This window comes from Hemiscyllium ocellatum, chromosome 13, assembly GCF_020745735.1.
Source record: "Hemiscyllium ocellatum isolate sHemOce1 chromosome 13, sHemOce1.pat.X.cur, whole genome shotgun sequence".
Lineage (NCBI taxonomy): Eukaryota > Metazoa > Chordata > Chondrichthyes > Orectolobiformes > Hemiscylliidae > Hemiscyllium > Hemiscyllium ocellatum.
In genome coordinates, this window is record NC_083413.1 from 13032160 (window position 1) to 13053247 (window position 21088).

At 41.1% G+C, this 21088-nt stretch overlaps 1 protein-coding gene across 1 annotated transcript in view; it reads right to left on the reverse strand.

Moving 5' to 3' along the window:
• Positions 1-21088, reverse strand: part of LOC132821429 (profilin-2-like) — a 64713-nt gene that overhangs the window by 9554 nt on the left and 34071 nt on the right. The window contains exon 2 of the mRNA XM_060834014.1: positions 11123-11315. Coding sequence (XP_060689997.1) covers positions 11123-11315 — 193 coding nt within the window. The remainder of the gene's footprint in view (positions 1-11122; positions 11316-21088) is intronic.

Consider the following 21088-nt stretch of genomic DNA (forward strand, 5'->3'; position numbering starts at 1 on the left):
TAGTACAGTGATATGTTCTTGTCGGACGTGGGAATTTAGGAGAGTTTACATGTTACTGAGGATTATATTTGCAATAAATGCCATTGGTTGCAAATCCTAATCAGATCAGATTGATCGGTTGGAGAGACAGTTAGAGGCAATAAGGAATTTACAAGAGCAAGGAGGTGATGTGATGGATAGCAGGCAGTTATAGGAAGGGGGAAAAGTCACAGATACAGTTACATAGATGGGTTGACTCCAGGAAAGCTAAGGGGGGTAGGCAGGAGTCTGTGGCTACCCCATTTCAAAACGATTATGCCATTTTGAAAAATGAAGGTTGATGGATTCTCAGGGGAATGTAGCACGAGCAGTCAAGTTTCTGATATCGAGACTGATTCTAATGCAATGAGGGGTATATCGGGTTCCAAGAGATCAATTGTGTTCAGGGTGTCTCTAGTTTGAAGTATTGACAGATGTTTGTCACCAGCAGTGGAAAATCAGAATGGTGTGTTGCTTCCCTGGTGCCAGGGTCAAGGATGTCTCAGAGGGTGCAGAATGTTCTTGGTGGGGGGTGGGGGCAGCAGGTGGTCATAGGAACCAACGACAGGAAGGGAGAAAAGGTAGAGATTCTGGAGGGAGATCAGAGAGTTAGGCAGGAATTTAAAAGAAGAGATCCTCAAGTAATCCATTATTTGGATTACTCACCTGTGTCACGAGCTGGTAAGAGCAGGAAGAGAGGATAGAGCAGATGAATACATGGCTGAGGAGCTGGTGTATGGGAGAAGGATTCGCATTTTTTGGATCATTGGAATTCTTTTGGTTAGAAGAAGTGGCCTGTACAAAGGAGGACGGATTGCACCTAAAATTAGAAGGAGACTAATATATTGGCAGGGAAATTTGCTAGAGCTGCTCGGGAGGATTTAAACTAATAAAGGTGGGGGATAGTGAGGAAAGATCAATCTAAGACTGGTACAGGTGCGAACACAACTAGTCAAATAGTCAGAGCAGGCAGGGACAAGATCAGAGAACAAGATAGGACTAATAAACTGCACTTATTTCAATGCAAGAGGCCTAAGAGGGAAGGCAGGTGAACTCAGGGCATGGTTAAGAACATGGGACTGGGATATCACAGCAATTACAGAAACATGGCTCAGGAATAGGCAGGACTGGCAGCTTGATGTTCCAGAACACACATGCTACAGGTAGGATAGAGAGGGGGGGGGGGGGGAAAAAGAGAGAAGAGTGGCATTTGAAAAAGGGATATCATTACTGCTGTACCACGGGGAGGATATTTGTGGAAATACCTTTATGGGTGTTATTTGGTTGGAACTGAGAAACAAGAAACCTTATGTGGACTGGATTATAGAAATTGTGGAAAAAGGACATGGAAGACACAGAACATAGGGAAATAGATGGTGACATCTTGAAAAAAATTACCCATACAGAGGAGGAAGTGCTGGATGTCTTGAAACAAAAGGTGGATAAATTCACAGGACCAGATCAGGTGTACTCGAGAACTCTGTGGGAAGCTAGGGAAGTGATTGCTGGGCCTCTTGCTGAGATATTTGTATTATCAATAGTCATAGGTGAGGTGCCAGAAGACTGGAGGTTGGCTAATGTGGTGCCATTATTTGAGGAGGATAGTAAGGATAAGCCAGGAAACAATAGACATCAGTGGTGGGCAAGTTGTTGGAGGGGATCCTGAAAGACAGGATGTACATGAATTTGGAAAGGCAAGGACTGATTACAGATGGTCAACATGGCTTTGTATATGGGAAATAATGTCTCACAAACTTGATTGAGTTTTTTGAAGCAGTAGCAGGATTGATGAGGGCAGACAGTAGAAGTGATCTATATGGACTTCAGTAAGGTGTTTGACAAGGTTCCCATGGGGAGAATGAGAGACTGGCGAGCAAGGTTAGATTTCAAGAAACACAAGGAGAAGTAGCCATTTGGCTACAGAACTGGCTCAAAAAAAAAGGTAGAAGACAGAGGGTGGTGGTGGGTTGTTGTTTTTCAGACTGGACACCTATGACCAGTGGAGTGCCACAAGGACCACTGCTGGGTCCACTACCTTATGGTCACATCCAAATCATTTATTAAAAAATGACAAAAGAGGTACAGTAAGTTTGTAAATGGAGGTAGTGTAGGGGACAGTGAAGGCGGCCAAGTCAGATTACAACAGGATATTGATCAGATGGGCCAATAGGCTGAGAAGTGGCAGGTGGAGTTTAATTTAGATAAATAAGGGGCTGCATTTTGGCAAATCTTTGCAGGACATTTATACCTTAAATGGCAAGGTCCTCAGGAGTGTTGCTGAACAAAGGGACCTTGGTGTGCAGGTTCATAGCTCCTTGAAAGTGGAGTCACAGGTACATAGGATAAGGAAGGTGGGGTTTAGTATGCTTTCCTTTATTGGTCAGAGTATGGAATATGAGTTAGGAGGTCAAGCTGCAGCTGTTCAGGACATCAGTTATGCCACTGTTGGAATATTGCATGCAATTCTGGTCTCTTCCCTATCAGGAAGACGTTGTGAAACTTGAAAGGGTTCAGAAAAGATTTACAAGTATGTTGCCAGGGTTGGAGGATTTGAGCTATAAAGGAGAGGCTGAATAGGCTAGGGCTGTTTATCCTGGAGCATTGGGGGCTCAAGGGTGATTTTAATAGAGATTTATAAAAATCAGGAGGGGCATGGATAGGATAAATAGGCAAAGTCTCTTATCTGGGGTGGGTGAGTCCAGAGCTAGAGGGCATAGGTTTAGGGAGAGGGGGAAAAGCTAAGAGACCTAAGGGGCAACTTTTCCCAGAGGGTGGTATGAGTATGGAATGAGCTGCCAGAGAAAGTGGAGGCAGCTAGTACAGTTGCTTCATTTAAAAAAAAAGGCATCTGGATGGGTATATGACTAGGAAGGGTTTGGAGGGATATGGGCCAGGTGCTGGCAGGTGGAACTCGATTGGGATATCTGGTCAGCATGGGCAAGTTGGACCAAAGGGCATTTCTGTGCTGTACATTTCTCCAACAATGACACTAGCTTTCAGAGTGCTGCTCCTTCATCCAGGTGGTTGTGTCTCACAACCACTTGAAGGAGGAGCAGTCTGAAAGTCAGTGCCTCCGGATAAATTTGTTGGGACTATAACCTGGTGTTGTCATTTTTAAAATTTTGTATACACTGGTCATGCTACCCATGAAACCTGCTCTGTCATTCAAATCATGGCTAATGTGTTACTCAGCTCCATTCTTGGGCTTTTTCCCTATAACTAACTCTTATTCCCCTTTATCAAAAAAAAAGGAACTCATGTCAACATTCTGGCTTATTGCCACAGAAGGTCGTGGAGGCAGAGTGTCACAGATTCACCACCCTGGTTTGAAATATGGAAGGTGCAGATCAGAAATAATTTCAAGCAGGAAGCTCCCTTTAATGGGTTTGTATGAACATGAAATGGTTTAGTTTTGCATTCTAACATTGGTATTTTGTTAGAAATGTCATCCGACAACTTACAGACAGATTGAGATGCTACAGAGGGGAAAGTAGAGGCTAAATGTTTGCAGGAAGGGGATCAGCAGGATTTGACTCAGTAAATCACTGATGTCTGGGCAGGTTGCTGACAAAACTCAAATCTTATTTGATGGTGTCTGCCATTTTAAATTTTTTATTGCATGCTTAACCACTTAGTATTTAACAAGGTAAATGTGAATTAAAATTATGGGAGATGGTACACAGACTGTTTTGTTGACCCTTATACATTAGAAATTTAAAGCCATGGAATCTTGTTACTTTATTCTTTTAATAATTACTGGGTCAAAATCCTGGAATTTCCTCCCCTAGGGCATTGTGGGTCTACTACAACAGACTGCAGCCATTCAGGAAGGCAGCTCAGCAGCATCTGAAGGGAATTAAGGACAAGCAATAAATGGTGCCCAGTCAGTAATACCCACATCCCACTAATGATTTTTTTTTAAAAACTGAACAAAATGGTATGGTTCTTAATATTATTCAACTCAAACTAAATAAATGCTAAAGTTCTCTAGCTGAGCCACCCAACACAAGGTCCCAAACCCCCTCCAACATTGACATGGCAGGAGTCAGGAATGCAAACAAAATGCTTAACATTACCTTCAGTGACACCAATTACAAGTGACATTATTTGCCTGACTAGTACCTCGAAGCTACCGGAGTATCTACTTCCAGTATATTATGCCCGTAGGACACAAAGAAATCTTGGTAAGTTTTTGCAAAAGTATCTCGTGATAAGAGCTCCAAGGACAATGAACACAAAACAAACATCTCAAGTCACAGATCTGATATGGTTAAGAACCCCCACCTATCTAAATTTGTTACCATCCCACTCAGCAGAGTGGCAAAACATCACCAGAAAAACTGCAACTGTGCACAAAGGCAGTCTACGTAGAGTATAACTAGTGGCAGGTAGTTACCCAATACCCACATCAAGTAGGTCAGACTAAACATATGCAAGATATACATACAAGTCCACAAATCAGGAGGCAAGTATTTTATATTAAAACACGCAATATCAAGTCACTATTCATGACAGCTTATCCTGTTCATAAGAAAATACCTGCACCTTCAACTCTAATCCTACTAAACTGATGACCCAAACTTCTCCTTCTGATTCCCACACTGACAGCTATTAACAATTTTGTACAGAAGGGCACAGCATCTGAAGCAACACATCATGGGGCTTTCCCCCCTTCATCTTACTCCTCAGAAGTCCAACTCTGAACTCCAGTATTCCTGTAAACCACTGCCCATTTCCAACTTTCCTTTAATTTGGAAGGCTAGAACATATTCGAGGATTAATGACTATCATTCCCAAAAACTCATGTCTGAATCTTCCCAGATTTTCATTCCTGCCACACAACCAAATCAAATGGCATCCTAAAGAATTGCAAACACCAGCTCTCTTCATCCTTCTAGTCTTCTCTGCATCCTGCAACACAGCTGATCACACTACCCTCCACCATCATCCATCATGCTGCTGTTGGGAATGTTACCTGGCTTCATGGTTATCAAAATAAGTGTATTGGTTCTAATATTTTCAGTACTTCCACCAACAAAAACAAGTTGCTGGAAAAACTGCTGCTTTGTCTCCAGATGTTTTTCCAGCAATTTATTTTTCCAAGTAGAAAAAAAAAGGTGTCAAGAGGACAGAGTCTACAAGAGGAATATAAATAGGTTAAAAAAAGCAGGCATAGGTTTGACAAATGGAATTTAAAATGAGAATCTAGAAGAACAGTACACCTGTTAAAATTCAGACACTGCACATGCCCATGGTACCAGGCAGGCAATCTCAGTATCCTGATAATTGTTTGGTGATTCGTGTATCATACACATACAACAAATGATTAATGAAAATGAAATTTTGGCCTTTGTTGCAAGTAATACATGTAGTGAAGTCTTGCTGAAGCTGTGTACAACTGCAGTAAGACCACATCTGGGAGTTCTAGCTCCTTATTTGCAAAAGAATACAATTCCATTAATTCAGAGAATGTTCACTTGACTCATTCTAGAAAGAAGGGATCCATCTTAAGAGCTTAAATGAGTTGGACTATACTCCTTCAAGTTCACAACATTTAAATCTTATTGAAAGAAGAGATTCTATGGGATTTTTTTTTAGATGGATACCAGGCAGGTGTTATTTCCTCTTGAAGCAAAAACAAAAAGGAGCGAAGCATGAGGAGAGGCAAAAAGCAAAGTGGAGTTGAGATCACAATTGTATCCGCAATAATCTTGGCAAATGGCAGAGCAAAACCTGTTCACTCCCATATTTGAGGCCTTTTCCCTCTATAACCCATTCTTGCTAAGCTACAGGTTTCTAGTCCTGTGTCTTTACTTTAAAATGTGTCCTGGGTTTTGAAAATACAGCCTCAATTCTCTCCTCCAATATCTTCAGTCCTACAACCCTCAACATTACAGCACTTAACTAATTCTGCTTCAAGGTCATCCCACTATTGGTAGGAAGAGAGAGAGAGGGAGGTAAAGTGTGAGCTGTTGAAAAATGAAGCTGAAGTAGTAGTAACAGGAAACAAAGTAGCAACTAAGCAAAGGAATAGGCACTTTGCATCAGTGTCAACAGTGGAAGAAACCAGCTGTGTACCAAAACTCAACAGTCTGAGGTCAGCATGTAGTAGTCATCACCGAGGTGACGGTGGTGGTGGTGGTGGTGGTGCTGGGCAAGCTGAAGAGGTCAGAAGGTGGATAAATTATCCAGACTGGATGGACTGAGGCACTGGTGGTGATCTTTCAAGAAATCATTACAGTCAGGACTGGAAAATGGCTAATGACCCTATTTATGGGGTAAGAGAAGACAATGACAGCAAATTGCAAGCTAGTTAGCCTGCCTCAGTCATTGGTAAGCTTAGAGTCTGCTAATAAATGGAGATTAGTGTGTATTGAAAGTGCATATCAAAATAGGGTGGATCAGCAAGGTTTCATCAAGGCGAGACCAAGCTTGACAAATCAGTTAGAATTCTTTAAGTAAAAAGCAAGTTAGACAATGGACAGCCTGTGGACATATTTAGATTTCCAGAGGCCACTGACAAAGCAAACAGGTGGTTGCTAAAAAGACAAATACCCATGGTGTAAGGAGCAAGGTACTGGCATGAATAGAGGATTGTCTGACTGGCAGAAGAGAAAGTGGGAACGAAATGGGTTTTTCATAGGATTGCAGCCAGTGACTAGAAGTTATGGGGGGGGGGGGCTAGGACCACAACTTTTCACATCATACATTACACTGTCAATGGAAGAAAGAATGGAGGGCATTGGTGCTAAGTTTGCAGGTGACAAAGATGGGTGAAGAGGCAGGAAGAGGCAGGCTAGGAGAGTGGGCAAAGTATGGCAGACTGAATACAGGTTATGCACTTTGGTAGGAAGAAAAAAAAATTGTAGACTATTTTCTAAATAGGAAAATACTTCAAAAATCTGAACCACAACGGACCAGAGTCTCACTTCACAGTTGGCAGTGAGCAAAGGAAATGCAAATTTGCTTTCATTTTGAGGGGACTAGAATACAGATGTACTGTTGAGGCTGTATAAAGCTCTAGACAGACTACTTTTTGGAGTTTTGAGCAATTTTAGGCCCCATATCAATGGATGTGCCAGCTTTGGAGGGGTCCAGAAATGGTTACAAGAATGACCCAGGGATGAATGGCTTGAAAGTGGAGGTGCAGTTGAGGACTCTGGGTCAGTACTCGAGAGTTTAAAACGATTTTGGAGGGGGGAAAAACATGGAAGGTCTCCTTGCAACTTAAAGAATACAGAGTGGCTTGAAGAGTGTGGATATGGAAATGACATTGCCATGAGCAGGAAAGACCAAGACCCAAGGACAGCCTCAGAGTGAAGGGACAACCCTTTAGAAGGGAGATGAATTTATTCAGCCAGAAGGCTGTGGAGACCAAGTATCTGAGCATGTTTCAGACACAAGAGATAGGTTCGTGATCAGTAAGGCAACCAAGAGTTAAAGTCAGAAGACTGGAGAACTGAGTTGAGAAACATATCAGCCATGATCAAATGATGTAAAACCTTGATGGGCTGAAAATGCATTAAGACCATATGATTAGGAGATTTAAGCCAAAGACCTAGGCTGTTAATTTCTATGCTGAACCAAGATTACATCAAAATATGCTCCAAAAAAAAAAAAAAGGAACAGTTCCAAATATCTACATCTCTCAAATGACCTGGTAATCACTTGCTTTTGTGAACATGCAAATTTCTATTAAAACAAATTTTTTTTACAAGCAATTTTAAATTGCAAATATGCAACAGTTGTAGGTCCAACTCTACACGATAGAAACTCTCACACAAAATTAGGCACCTGTAACTCTAAACCGTTAAATTGAGGGATAGAGACAGAATTCCTTCACATACACATGTAATGATCAAGATATATTTGCTGGAACCAGAACCCTGTCTCAAAGTTTGCTAAGTAGGTGCAAAATTATTAAAGGAGGGGAATCAATATAACTAGGAAAACCTACAGGGCTATTATTAAAAAAAATGTCGTCACCCAGACTGGATGGGTTGCATTCTAAGACCTTACAAGGAAGCAGATACAGGTTTCATGAATGCACTGGTAATAATCTTCAAATTCGAGGAAGCCCCACAGGATTGGAAATTAAACAAAATATAACAGCTTTATTTAAAAAAAAAGACAAAAACCAGGCAACTACAGGTCAGTTAGCTTAACATTTCCCAATGGGAAAATTATAGTTCATTACAAAAGCATGCAATAGCACAGCAAATAGAAGCACACATCTAGAAATATCAAGGAGCGTCAACATGGCTGTTTAAGAGAAAATCATTCTTGACAAGTTGAGGTAACAAGTAGGACAAAGAAAGTGGACCAGTAGATATGATATTTCCAAAAGGCATCCAGGAAAAAAAAAGGTGCCACACAAGCAACGGGTATTTAATAAAGCATGAGTCAGTGTTATTGGGGCTCATTAATATGGAGAGAACATTGGCTGGCTAATAGAAGATATTTGGGATAAGAAGTCACTTTCAGGATGGTAATCTACTGCCACAGATACTAGAGCTAAAATTATTCACAATATATTAGTGACTTGGAGGACCAAAGTGAATGCACTATCAAGTTTGCAGATGACAAAATAGGTTGGAGAACTATGAAAATAAGTCCAGTGGCAGATTAAGCATTTAGTTAAAAACTTGGGGAAGATGAATTTTGGGTGGGGGGGGGGGGGAGGAAGAAGAAGAGAGACAGAGACCCAATTGAGGTCTACAAAAATCATGAAGGGTATAGACAGGGCAGATAGAGATTAGCTTTTTCCCCAGGGTAAGGAAATCAATAACGAGAGGTCAAGCGTTTAAGGTGCAAGGCGAAAAGTTTAACGGGAATACATGGGCAAAGTACTTTAGCGGGTGGTACGTACTGAAACACGTTGTCAGAAGAGGCAGACACAGTAGGTTAATTTAAAAAAAGGTGTTTGGACAGATGCACGAGTAGGTGAAGAGAAGAGGGATATAGATGTTTAGGAATTGGGCGATGGTTTAGACAGTGGCTCAGGCTTTGGAGGGCCATAGGGCCTGTTCCTAGGCTTTGTTTTTGTAAAGCCAGTCTGCAAGTCACTATGACATCCATCATTCAACTTTGCCTCAGTGAATCCCTCTGTTGTCCTCCACTTTTTCTTCAAGGAGTCACTAATTTTTCCACTATAAATCAACATACAAATGGACTTTTCCTTTTCTGGTTCATGTGACATCAAAAAACTCTTAAAAAGCACTTCAAACAAACATGGGCTCCAGTAGACTGAAATGGATGGAAGGATAGTCAGTGTACATCAGTGTTAAAAAAAAGTGTCTTGATCATAATGTTTAGGTGAAATCTGACTGCATGTGACATTTTTTAAATGCAGTCATTGTATACTGCAAAATTCAAAAAGTCAATAATCAGCTTAAAACACTAGGAGAAATGTCAACTATTAAAACCATTTTAATTAATATACAGACAGGTGTGCAATTGAATAGCCATTCAAATTACAAAGTGATTAGCTCTCTCAAGAAAGGGGCTTCACTGGCTAGGTCAGCACTTGCCCAAAAAAAAAAGGGTGGCTGTGGCAAGATGCCACTTCAGCCACAGTGTGTGCTTGCAATCCCCACAGTGTAGTTAAAGTGGAGGAAATTCATAACTGAGATTTGTAAAGTACTGAAGGAGCCTTGGCAAGTTGCTGCACTGCACCTTAAAAGACAGCACACTGCTAACACAAATGGTGATGGATTCAGAGAATATTCAACATGGTGGATGCGATGTTAAATTGAGCAGGCAGCTTTCTCCCAGAAAACCAGTATGTTTGCTAAAAAAAAGTGTTAGATGGGCAATCAAAGCATCTAGGAGCAAATAAATCAGCAATACAAGTTCAACTGAAAGTGTTATTTCCAGCCTCGATGCAGTGGGAGAGAAGTAAAAAGAATATATAATATATCAGTGGTTGTAATAAAAACCATTTTAAAAGCTGACAATTTGACTCAAGACAGTTTGTAAACAAAAAAAACTTAGAAACCTAACGTGAAATTTTTGAAACTGTTCAAGGAGGCAAAAAAAAGTGTGCATATCTAGGGATAAGATGTTAAAAACTGACAAGTCTGGAGTAAAATGGTGACAAAGCACATGGCAAATCTATGCAATAAAGACTTTACTGTTTTACATTTATCCAGAATATCCTTTGAATTTACTACCACTCATTTAAAAGGACATCTAAAGTGGCCTCTGAAATCAGAATACCTTTCAAAAAACAAAATCAAAACAGTATCAACAAAGTACAAATTGAACTGCAGCAGAGTTGTTAATCTAAAACCAAGGCAACACCAGAACCAATTATTGACCAACATTTTGTACTTTTCTCCCCCAGAGGCAAAAAAGGAGAACCATGCACCAAGTAGGATTCTTTTGATAATCTCCATAGATGGACTGACAGATAGGATCAAGACAAGGTATCACCTGGCTGAATTGCATCAGCATGGGAGATGGGACAAGAAACATTCCTGGAGAAATTGTGCCTTTGTCCACTAAAGCGGTTTTGCTTGTTTAGGCTAAGTACATCAATACAATTATTTATTGCACATAGATAATGCAAACTAGCCAGTTTGTGTACACAACCCTTGACTTTTTTTAAACCCAAGTAGAAAAATTGCTGGAATAGATTTTTAAAATTTTAGAATTTAGCAAGTTATCATTTTATTTTTGCTAAATAACTATGCTATTTCAATTATTTCAAGTTTTAATAGGGTAATAAAAGCCTGAAGGCTCTGCTTTAAAATCTACAAACGGTCAGGTTTATATGCACCCAATAGCTGCACATTTAGATAGTTCTTCCGTGGGCTGTGCAAAGTTTGTCTGGAATTTCATGAAGCTGATTCCATAAAGAAAGGAAAGTACATAAACCCAGTGTTTTAAAGTAGTAAAGCTCTGTTTATAACTAAAGAGTAGAATGGCAGACTTGCAAGATCAGTTTTTCTCTACATCCCTTGTCACTGGTTTAAAAGTTTAAGATGGTGAAATTAAAGCCTGAGCCCAATTTCTTCAAAATTTAACAAAAAAACCCAGAAATTAGAACACATTCATTATTTGAGAAGATGCACATATTGCGAGTAGGATCTGAATTACTTACTTTTGCCAGCTCTGCCAATAGAAACATTGTACGTTGCTTCTCCAGTTTGGCTCTTAGTCCTCAAGTCCATTGTGAAATCACCATCAGTAAACAGCTGATCTCTGATAACAGAGCACTTCTTTCCACCCAGGACTAAACCATGGGTGAGCAAGTTATTGCGTTCCTTTCCAACTAGTACATCTATTTCCGTAGGCTATCAAAAAAATTTGAAAAGAAGTTTATAAAAAAAAGTTGAGTCTACTGTTGTACATTTGCATCAACTTTGTTACTTGATTCAAACCAATCTTGGCAAACAGGCTGTTTATAATAGCAGTAATTAAAGTGGCTTAGTATTAGTTCTAATCAAGACCAAAGTAAAAGCTTCCCAGTTATTCAAGGCAGTACTTCACATGAATGTAACTAGTGAATGTTTAAATTAAAAAGTCTATTCTAGAACACAGATTTATTCTGAACCAAAATAAATCAATCCACAGTTTTAAGTTGGATGGGTTAGAGTTAGAGCTGATAAGCAAGCAAATTTGCACCAAAGAGGCTTACAACGTTGTAATACTTAAACATGAAAATTTGCTGAATTAGCCAGACCCTAAAATAAGAGAACTCAAAACACAGGCAAGGTTCTGAGAACAGCATGGGTTAAATATATAAATAGATGTGAAATGTGCAAAATCCCACTACACAGGAGTGGTTAGGTTTATGAATGGAATGCCAGACCTTGGTGGCAGATTCAATTGGGCCTTTCAAAATAATTTGATGGTTAAGAGAAATCTTCACAGGACTGGAGGGAGAGGGTGAGTGAAGTAGCAAAGGAAGTAGGACTCCTATACAAAGAGACAATCCTTAGATTTCTGCTATCATTGAATTGTTATTCTTTGTGGAACTCAACTGCATGCTGAACCAAGACAGGTAGAAAGATGGAGGGTTGCAGCCAGAGAGAAAGAATAAGCACAAATCTCATTGATCAGCAGCTCATCAGCAAACTACTGCATTAAAAAAAACTTTCCTGACAACTGGTTTGCAATTGTACATTAGTGTTTGTTATTACATGTAGTTGATAAAAAAAAACTGTTACATAGTATATTCATCAGCCCATGCTATCCAAGCCAGTTCAAAAACAATTCAGCTAAAAAAGGTAGTATTAGCAGGCCATGGAGTGGTTGATAGAGCTATCTGCCGGTTTCTCTTCCATGTTTAAATGTGCACCCAGGTATCCGTGACGGGAAAGCATGTAGTATCTGTCAATATGCATCAAGCCAGCATCATCTCTCCCCAAAACTAAAATCAAGGAAGTTTAAGTTGTCTTCAAGGAGTTTTGTTACCATGTAGCTGTGTAGAAGGATGGTCAGACAGCTAGCTTGCAATGTGGTAATGATACGGTGTGTTCAATTCCCACACCAGCTAAGGTTCGATGAAGGACACTCAACTTCTCTGCTCACCTGGAGCAAAGTGATTCCCAGGTCAAACCACCTGTCAACTGTGTCCAAAGACAAAAACAGCCTGATAAAAGTACTCCATGGCAACTTTACTTTTTATCCACATAACTGCAGTGTTTGCAGTTTTCCAGTCTTCTGGCACTTTCCCCAGAGTCCAAAGAGCACAAGCTATTAGGGTCAGTACCCTTACAATTTCCATTCAACCTTCAAAATCCTTGGATACATTTCATTCGCTCTGGTGCCTTGCCAATTTTAAGTATCAATCTACCAGTTCAGATTTGTAACCTTTGTGCCCGTTTCCTCATTTGTCACAATAGCCTGAATAGCAACTCCCTCTTGATAAAGAGGAAAGCAAAGTACAGCAAATCCTCTGTACCCCAAAATCATGAATAGCAAATTTGCCTACCCATACCAAAATCAAAGATTGCATTTCCATTATTTTAGTGAGCTCAGTACTTGCAAATTCAATTGGCTTTCAGTACTGGAACCTTTGCAGACATTGAGCAATAACTGTATAATTAACACATCAGCCAAGGGCCCGGTCACCAGGAGTTCCCTTTTTGGTCCTAAAACAAGAGATGAACCAGGAAATTACAGACCAGCAAGTCACAAGTCAGTGTTAAGGAAACTATTGGAGAAAATTCTGAAGGAGCAAACTAACAGCCACTTAGAAAGGCATTAGTTAATGATTACCTCAACCAGCATGGATTTGTCAATGCCTAACAAGTTCATTAGAATGTTTTGAAAATGTGATCAAGCGTGTGGATGAGGGAAGTTCAGTTGACATTGTTTATATGGATTTTAGCAAAGCTTTTGACAAGGTCCCAAATTGGAGACTAATTGAGATTAAAGCACATGAAATAGATGGAAACTTGACAAGATAGATAAGCAACGGGCTTCGTAATAGGACGAAGTGTACTGGTAGAAGGGTGTTAGTGTCACTGGAGGCCCATGGTGTACCACAAAGATCAGGATTCGTACTGTTTGTTTGTTATTTACATAAGTGATATAGATGAAAATGTTTGTTTGGAGGAGGGGGAAAAAAAAACAGGTGTTAAAAATTTGCAAGTCAACAGCAAGATTAGTAGAGTGGTTAATAGCTAAGGTGGTTGTAGGCTACAGTAAGATTAGATGGATTGGTCAGATGGGCAGATAGTATTTAAGTGCAAGGTGATGCACTGAAGAAACAGGATGAAGGAATATTAAAATGATTGGCAGGACAGTGGATAACTTCGAGGAACAGAGGCAATTATTCACTGTTCCCTGCAGCTGGCAGAGAAATAAACAGGATAGTTTAAGGCAGCATATGCAACATTTGCTGTCAGAATCATCGAGATGTACAGCACGGAAACAGATGCTTCAGTCCATGCCGTCCAGATAACCTAACATAATCTAAACTCATTTGCCAGCACTCATCAGTTACGACAGAATTAAGAGCAAGGGTAGTAATGTTGGAATTGTACAGAACATTGGTTTAGGCCACAGATGGAGTACTGTATGCAGTTCTAGTCACCTCACTTCAGGAAGGATGTAATGGCTCTAGAGGACAGTCACCAGGATGTTGCATGGGATGGAGAGATTGAAGTATAAAGGACAAGTCTGGATGTGCACATGCATATGAACTTGCAGGTGTCTGGACATGATTGTGGTGTTAAAAGTGAGGGGTATGGACAGGGTGAGTAGATAGCAGTTGCTCCCTTGGTTGAGTGGTCGAAGTCACAGGAAGGCATAGTTTTAGGGAAAGGGGCAGGAGATTTGGGAAAATACACTCACTCAGCAGGTAAGGAGAATCTGGAATGCATTGCCTGGGAAGGTAGGGGAGGCTGGAAACCTTAAAACATTTAAAGTATTGGAGTAGTTGATTCATCATAACATTCAAAAATATGGGACAAGCGCAGGAAGATGGGGCGAGTACACCTTTAATGGTAATTATGTTGGTGCAGATTTGATAGGCCAATGAATCTATAATTCTTTCACCACCTCTACTATTCATACATCAATGGACTTTGGAACACCTTATATTAATAGATTGCCTGCCAGTCCTACCATAATTATTCTCTGCTGCTCTTATTTAGAGCTCACTTCCTCTTAGCATTCAGTATTCTTCTTGGGCCCCGTCCCAAGTATCCGTCCCAAGTATCCGTCCCAAGTATCCGTCCCAAGTATCCGTCCCAAGTATCCGTCCCAGAGCACGATGGCCTAGTGGTTAGCATTGCTGCTTCACAGCACCAGGGACCTGGTTTCGATTCCAGCCTCAGGCGACTGTGTGGAGTCTGCACATTCTCCCCATGTCTGCATGGGTTTCCTCTGGGTACTCCAGTTTCCTCCCACAGTCCAGAGATGTTCAGGTTAGGTGAATTGGCCATGCTAAATTGCCCATAGAGAGTTAGGTGCGTTAGTCAGGGGTAAATGGGTCTGGGTGGCTTACTCTTCGGAGGTAAGGTGTGGACTAGTTGGGACAAAAAGGGCCTGTTTCCACAGTGTAGGGAATCTAATCTATTTTGATAGTAAAATCAGGGGAACTTGGAATTTGTTGGTCCTTTCTAATGGAAAAATATACCTTGACTATACCTGAACTATTTCATTGTTGACAGTAGCCCATTATTCAGTTAGTTAGTTTTACTTGCCACTCGTTGCAGTCAATTCCACCCAGCTCTTTTCTTGCCCAACTGAAGTTCACTCTCCAATCAATTATTCTCACTCTGGCTTAATGCATATCATTTGGTCATTCTGAACCTTAATGAACTGATCATTATATCCTAAAACATTCCTGTGATGATACTGGATCCACCTCAATCGCAAGACCCAGATCCAATAGTGTACCCTTTGTTGGACTAGGCACATATGGTTGTAAGAAGCTTTGCTGCATGCAATCCAGGAACATTGAAGCACAAGTATCAATTTATATGTGTTAATAATAATGTTCACCATTGAGTAGTTAATGGTTTAATTGATTAGCCTGCAGATATGTTCCTCTGCAATATTCTCACTAGCAGCTGAGAATCTATACATTATGTAGCAATATAAATCATAGCCTTTTTGTTTAACTCTAAATTTATTTTGTTCATGGACCCTCAAAACAGTGCAACTGTCTCCCTAACCAATACTTCCAACCCTCCTGCTCTTCCCCAAAATGGCCTTGTAACTCCGATTAGAATACTGAGTATTGCCCTGCCTTGAGCTAGGTCTCTTATAACCAGAAAATTCTACAAGAAAACCTGTTCCTCAAATTTACTACATCTGCATTTATATATTGCACAATAAACTAAGTGTTTCTCCTTTACAACTGCACCAACTTTATTTGCTTTGAAAGTGCCATTTCAAGTATGCGGTATATATGGTCTTGGATTATTCTCATCTACTGTTCTTAGCTCCTATACCCTACCTAAGTTAGTTGAAAACCCTCCAATAGCACCAAACACCCCACAAGGAATTCCATTTCATGGTTGGCACGGACGGGTTGGATCGAAGGGTTTGTTTCCATGCTATACATCTCTAGGGCTCTGTCGTATCCTACTTCTGCATTCACTTCCACACAACACTGAGAATCCACAGATTACTACAACTGAGGTCTTATTTGCTACTTTCTACTAACTCCAAATTCTGATTCAAGACATCTCCCTACATACTCAAGTCATAGTGACTCGACCTCTAGCTGTTTACCCTCCCAAAGAGAATGCCCAGCAGATGCTTGGGGACATCCTTGATCCCAGTACCAGGAAGGTTACGTAATTGAGGAACTGCATTGATGATCACAGAATTACTGTCTGCTACCCAAATGCTTCCCTTACCATTCCTTCCTCATTCCTATACAGCTGAGCCACAGTACACAGTGTGACAGATTCCATTCCTCAGGAACTAGTGCCCTTATCAGCTTCCAAACTGGAAAGCCAATTTCAGACAGTGGGAAGCCAAGGGACTCCTTCACAATCTGCCGTCTTTTTCAGTGCCAAGAAAAACTCAGGATGAAATGTCATTTGAGAATGAGCAAAGCACCTTACTTCATGCAGAGCACACACATTGAACGAAAACTTTAAAGCATCGCCTCAGATAATGACTATTTTAAAAGTGCACTCTACATTAATTCCTGTCACATCTCACTGGAAATCATGCCCTATTTACCAAATGCTCACAGATGTTATTGATTTAATTAGTACACATTTCCCAATTTACCCATCATGTAGTTCCAAGGTCAGGGGATCCTGTACCACAGGATCCCTATGTGAGCCAAGAGGCCAGGTTCAAGGCCCACCTACTCCAGAGGTGAGTAACAACATGAATACATTGTCTGCATTTTTTTTTAAACACACACACGTACACAATCCTTTCTGAAATCCTTGGGTCCAGTTGGTTTTTGGATTTCTGAATAAGTGACTTTTCACAGTGAAATACAGTCTTACCAAGACAGCAAACCCTGTGTGACCAGTATGAGCACCGAGACAATTGACACCTGCCAATGCTGTGCCACGCCGCCACGCAACATTGAGCAACGTGGGTGAAGCAGATGCGGAGTTGGGTCGCCTGTTCACACACCAAAACAACCTTGTTATACAGAAAAAGATCTTATGAAAAAAAGACTCTGGATTTGAGCTTTGAGATAAGGAATAGTGCACTTGTACTCCATCAAATAAAAAAATCCACACCCAAACCAGGTTTTTTTTTTAAAAAAAAAGTAATCCGGAAACCACATACACAAATTTTTAAAAACCAGTATAGAAACCTACAAATTAGAACTCTAATCCTATACAACACAAAATAGTGGTGACAGCTAGTTCCTGTTCAGGGGTCGAGGAGGACTCTTCAACCAGAATGCTGCTTTTCAAGCCATCTTTCTCTCGTGCTTCCACTGGTTTGTAACATGCATGGTATGGTTGATTCACCTACATTACAGTAGGTTAAACCTTTTAAAAGGCATCACTGTTTACACCAACCGAAGGAGAGATAAATATTTCTTCAGACTGATAAGTGCTTTTATTGCAGAGAATATGGCATTCCCAAGTTAGTAGTGGTCTAAAGACGTATCTTGCTCAAAGCCCAAAGCTATCCAGCTACTCAAGAATCACAGTTGATGCCAATGAGTGATCACTAATCCACAGGCCAATTACTTGTTCCAAGCTCTATCAGCACACAGCACCTCAGCTCCAGTTTGTCTGCAACCACACTAACCACAGCTTAAGACAAGCAAATTTGTAAAAACCTCTATGCGCAGACTGAACTGACTTGGCTATAGTTGTGTTTAGGCTTACATACAGTGAGCAAGTAACATTTGCAATCCACTAGCATATCCCTGTATCGGAGAGATTGGAAGATGGTCAACTGTCAATCTTTCTTCCCTCCGTATCCCCCAGCGCAACCAATCCAGCTCCAAACTAAATAGTCATGTTTAAGCAGACAACTTTTATTTAACTAGCACCATTGTGACCACCAGTGCACCAGCTGATCAAGAGGTCCATGTAAACAATGTGTAACATGCAGAAGTACAGGTAGTTCTTCTACAATGTGATGGTTGCATTCTTGTGACTCCACAGAAAAATCACACTTAAACAGCATTTAAAGTGTTGATGTAATCACACTAAAAGTGCAAACTTTAAAACATGCGTGGCTGTAACAGTGTGGCAAAAATAAGGACTGCAGATCAGCTGAGCATGGTACTGGAAAAACAGAACAGCTCGGGCAGCATCAATGAGGGATTATGCCCAAAACACAGATTTTCCTGCTCCTTGACCTACTGTGCTTTTCCAATGCCATGCATTCGACAAATCATTAGTGATTTCACATTAACAAAACACATAACAGATTCACTTATAATAGAAATGCAAGGCAGGGGAGATAGGCACATTTTTATTTACACTTTACATAATAATGCAACTTTGCCTTTAATAAAACTAGCAGAAAGCCTCCTTGCTCACACCCTCTGACATTGCAGAGATCATAATACAGTAAATTTGTTATTTCAGGTTCATGATATTTGCCAATTCAGAGTACCAGCTAAAACAAAATTTGCTGTACCTCAATTGTTCCTCGTTCATACTTGGGAAGAGTAAGCCACTTAGCCCCCTCAGAGCCTGCTCTGCCAACAAGATCACAGTTGACTTGATTTTACCCTAACTACATTCTTATATATCCCAAAAATTCTTCATTTGCTTGTAAAAACATCTACCTACCTCTGCCTTAAAAGTTTTAAGATTCAACACCTATTACCTTTTATTCTTTGCCAAAAGTGGACAATTTCCCGCTTTGTACTCCATTGGTCAGGACTTTACTGCATCACTTAACCTATCCCATCGTCTGCACCTTATGTCTTCTTCACAGCTCACTTTTCTTTGAGCAATTGTCATCCCATTTCTGTATCAGTCAAAACAAAACACTCGACACAGTATAGCTCAACATTCTTCATCTTTATTCCGGGCCCGCTAGAGAGCTCGCCCACGTACACAGACACGAGTTATCGGTCTTCTCGTGAAAAGCAGAGTCTTAAGGAATTATATAGTCACAAGGAGCTGCATTCAAATAAAGGCAACATCTACACTGATCGGGTGACCATTACAGTCAGCAAGCATCAACAGTAAAGATCAACCAACTGACTGTATACAATAGATATTCTTCACCTCGTTAAACCATTACCCTTGTAGTAAACAGATGCTGGAAGCAAGTTCTTATCTAATCAGTCATCTTAGCTGAGCCTTTGTCAAGCAACCCTAAAACACTTAACTCTTTCCCTACCTACTCATACCACCAAAATGGACCCGTTGGCTCTGGCAGCAGACACCGAGGAGTTCATCAGACGAATGAGACTCTGGGAATTCTTTCAAGGTGCCGGCAGTGATCCCACTGTGTTCCAGTTCATCAGTGGACTGTCATCACAGGGATCTGTAGAGGAGCGACCAAAGAAGGTGTCAACATGGACTCCACCAGGAGGGCCGCTGCCCTGGGCTTGACATGTATGCTCAAACTGCCAGGAAATATATAAATACCAGATTCATCAGCCGTACCCACAAGGTAGAGCAAAACATCACCCATTCACAACGCAATGCCATCCAGGCTCAAAACCAATCACAACATTTTATCTGCTGGTTTGATGACAAAGGAGGAGCCATTGTCATTCAGAATAGAACAGATTACTGCATCAAAGTGTACTGACAACTGAACAACCAGGAACACTACAGCCAACTACCAGCTGATCCGACCAAAGAACACACCCAAGAATTAAACATACTGATCAGAACTTTAGATCTAATCCTTCAGAGTTCCCTACGCGCCCTCATCCCACGTACTTCTCGTGTAGGCGACTTCTACCGCCTTCCAAAAGGTACACAAAGCCAACACACCGTGACATCCCATCGTGTTGGGCAATAGGACGCTACGTGAGAATCTCTCCAGCTATGTGGAAGGCATCTTGAAACCTATTGTACAGGGGATCTCCAGCTTCTGTCACGACACTACAGATTTCTTACAGAATCTCAGCACCCACGGACGTGCCGAAGCGGGAACATTCCTCATCACAATGGACGTTTCCACGCACTACACCAGCATCCCCCACAATGACGACATCACAGCAACAGCCTCAGTTCTCAACACCAACAACTGCCAGTCTCCAAACATCATCCTACAACTCATCCACTTTATCCTTGATCACAACGTCTTCACGTTTGACAACCAGTTCTTCATCCAGACACATGGAACAGCCATGGGGACCAAATGTGCATCCCAATATGCCAACGATTTTATGCACAGCTTCAAACAAGACTCCTTTATGCAGGATCTCCAACCAACGTTGTACACTAGGTACATTGACAGCATTTTCTTCCTCTCAACCCATGGCGAGGAGTCACTGATAAAACTACACAGTGACATCAAGTTTCATCCCACCATTAAACTCACCATGAACTACTCATGACTATCTGTCTCATTCTTGGACACATGCATCGCCATCAAGGATGGACACCTCAGCACCACACTACCTCAAACCCACAGACAACCTCACAATGCAACACATTTCCAGCTTCCACCCAAAACATTAAAACAGCCAATCCCTATGGACAAGCCCTACGCATACACTAGGTCTGCTCAGATGAGAAGGAACTTGACGGACACCTGGAAGTACTCAAGGATGCCCTCACAAGAACTGGGTACAATGCTCAACTCATCGACTGCCAGTTCCGACGTGCCACAAGGAACTGTAATGACCACCTCTGGAGACAGACGTGCTGCAACAGACAGGGTACCCTTTGTGGTTCAATACTTCCCAGGAGCTGAAAAATTACTCCATGTTCTTTGTGACCTGCAACACATTATCAATGAGGATGAGCACCTCACTAAGACCTTCCCCACACCTCCATTTTGGCCTTTAAACAACCGCCAAAAATCAAAGATTATTGTTCGTAGCATTCTGCCCGGCTCTCAGGGCAACTCCATACAACCCTGTCACAGTGGACGCTACAAGACATGTCAGATTGTGGACATGGATACCACTATTACGTGTGGGAACACCTCCCACCTTGTACATAGTAGGTACTCATGTGACTCCGCCAATGGT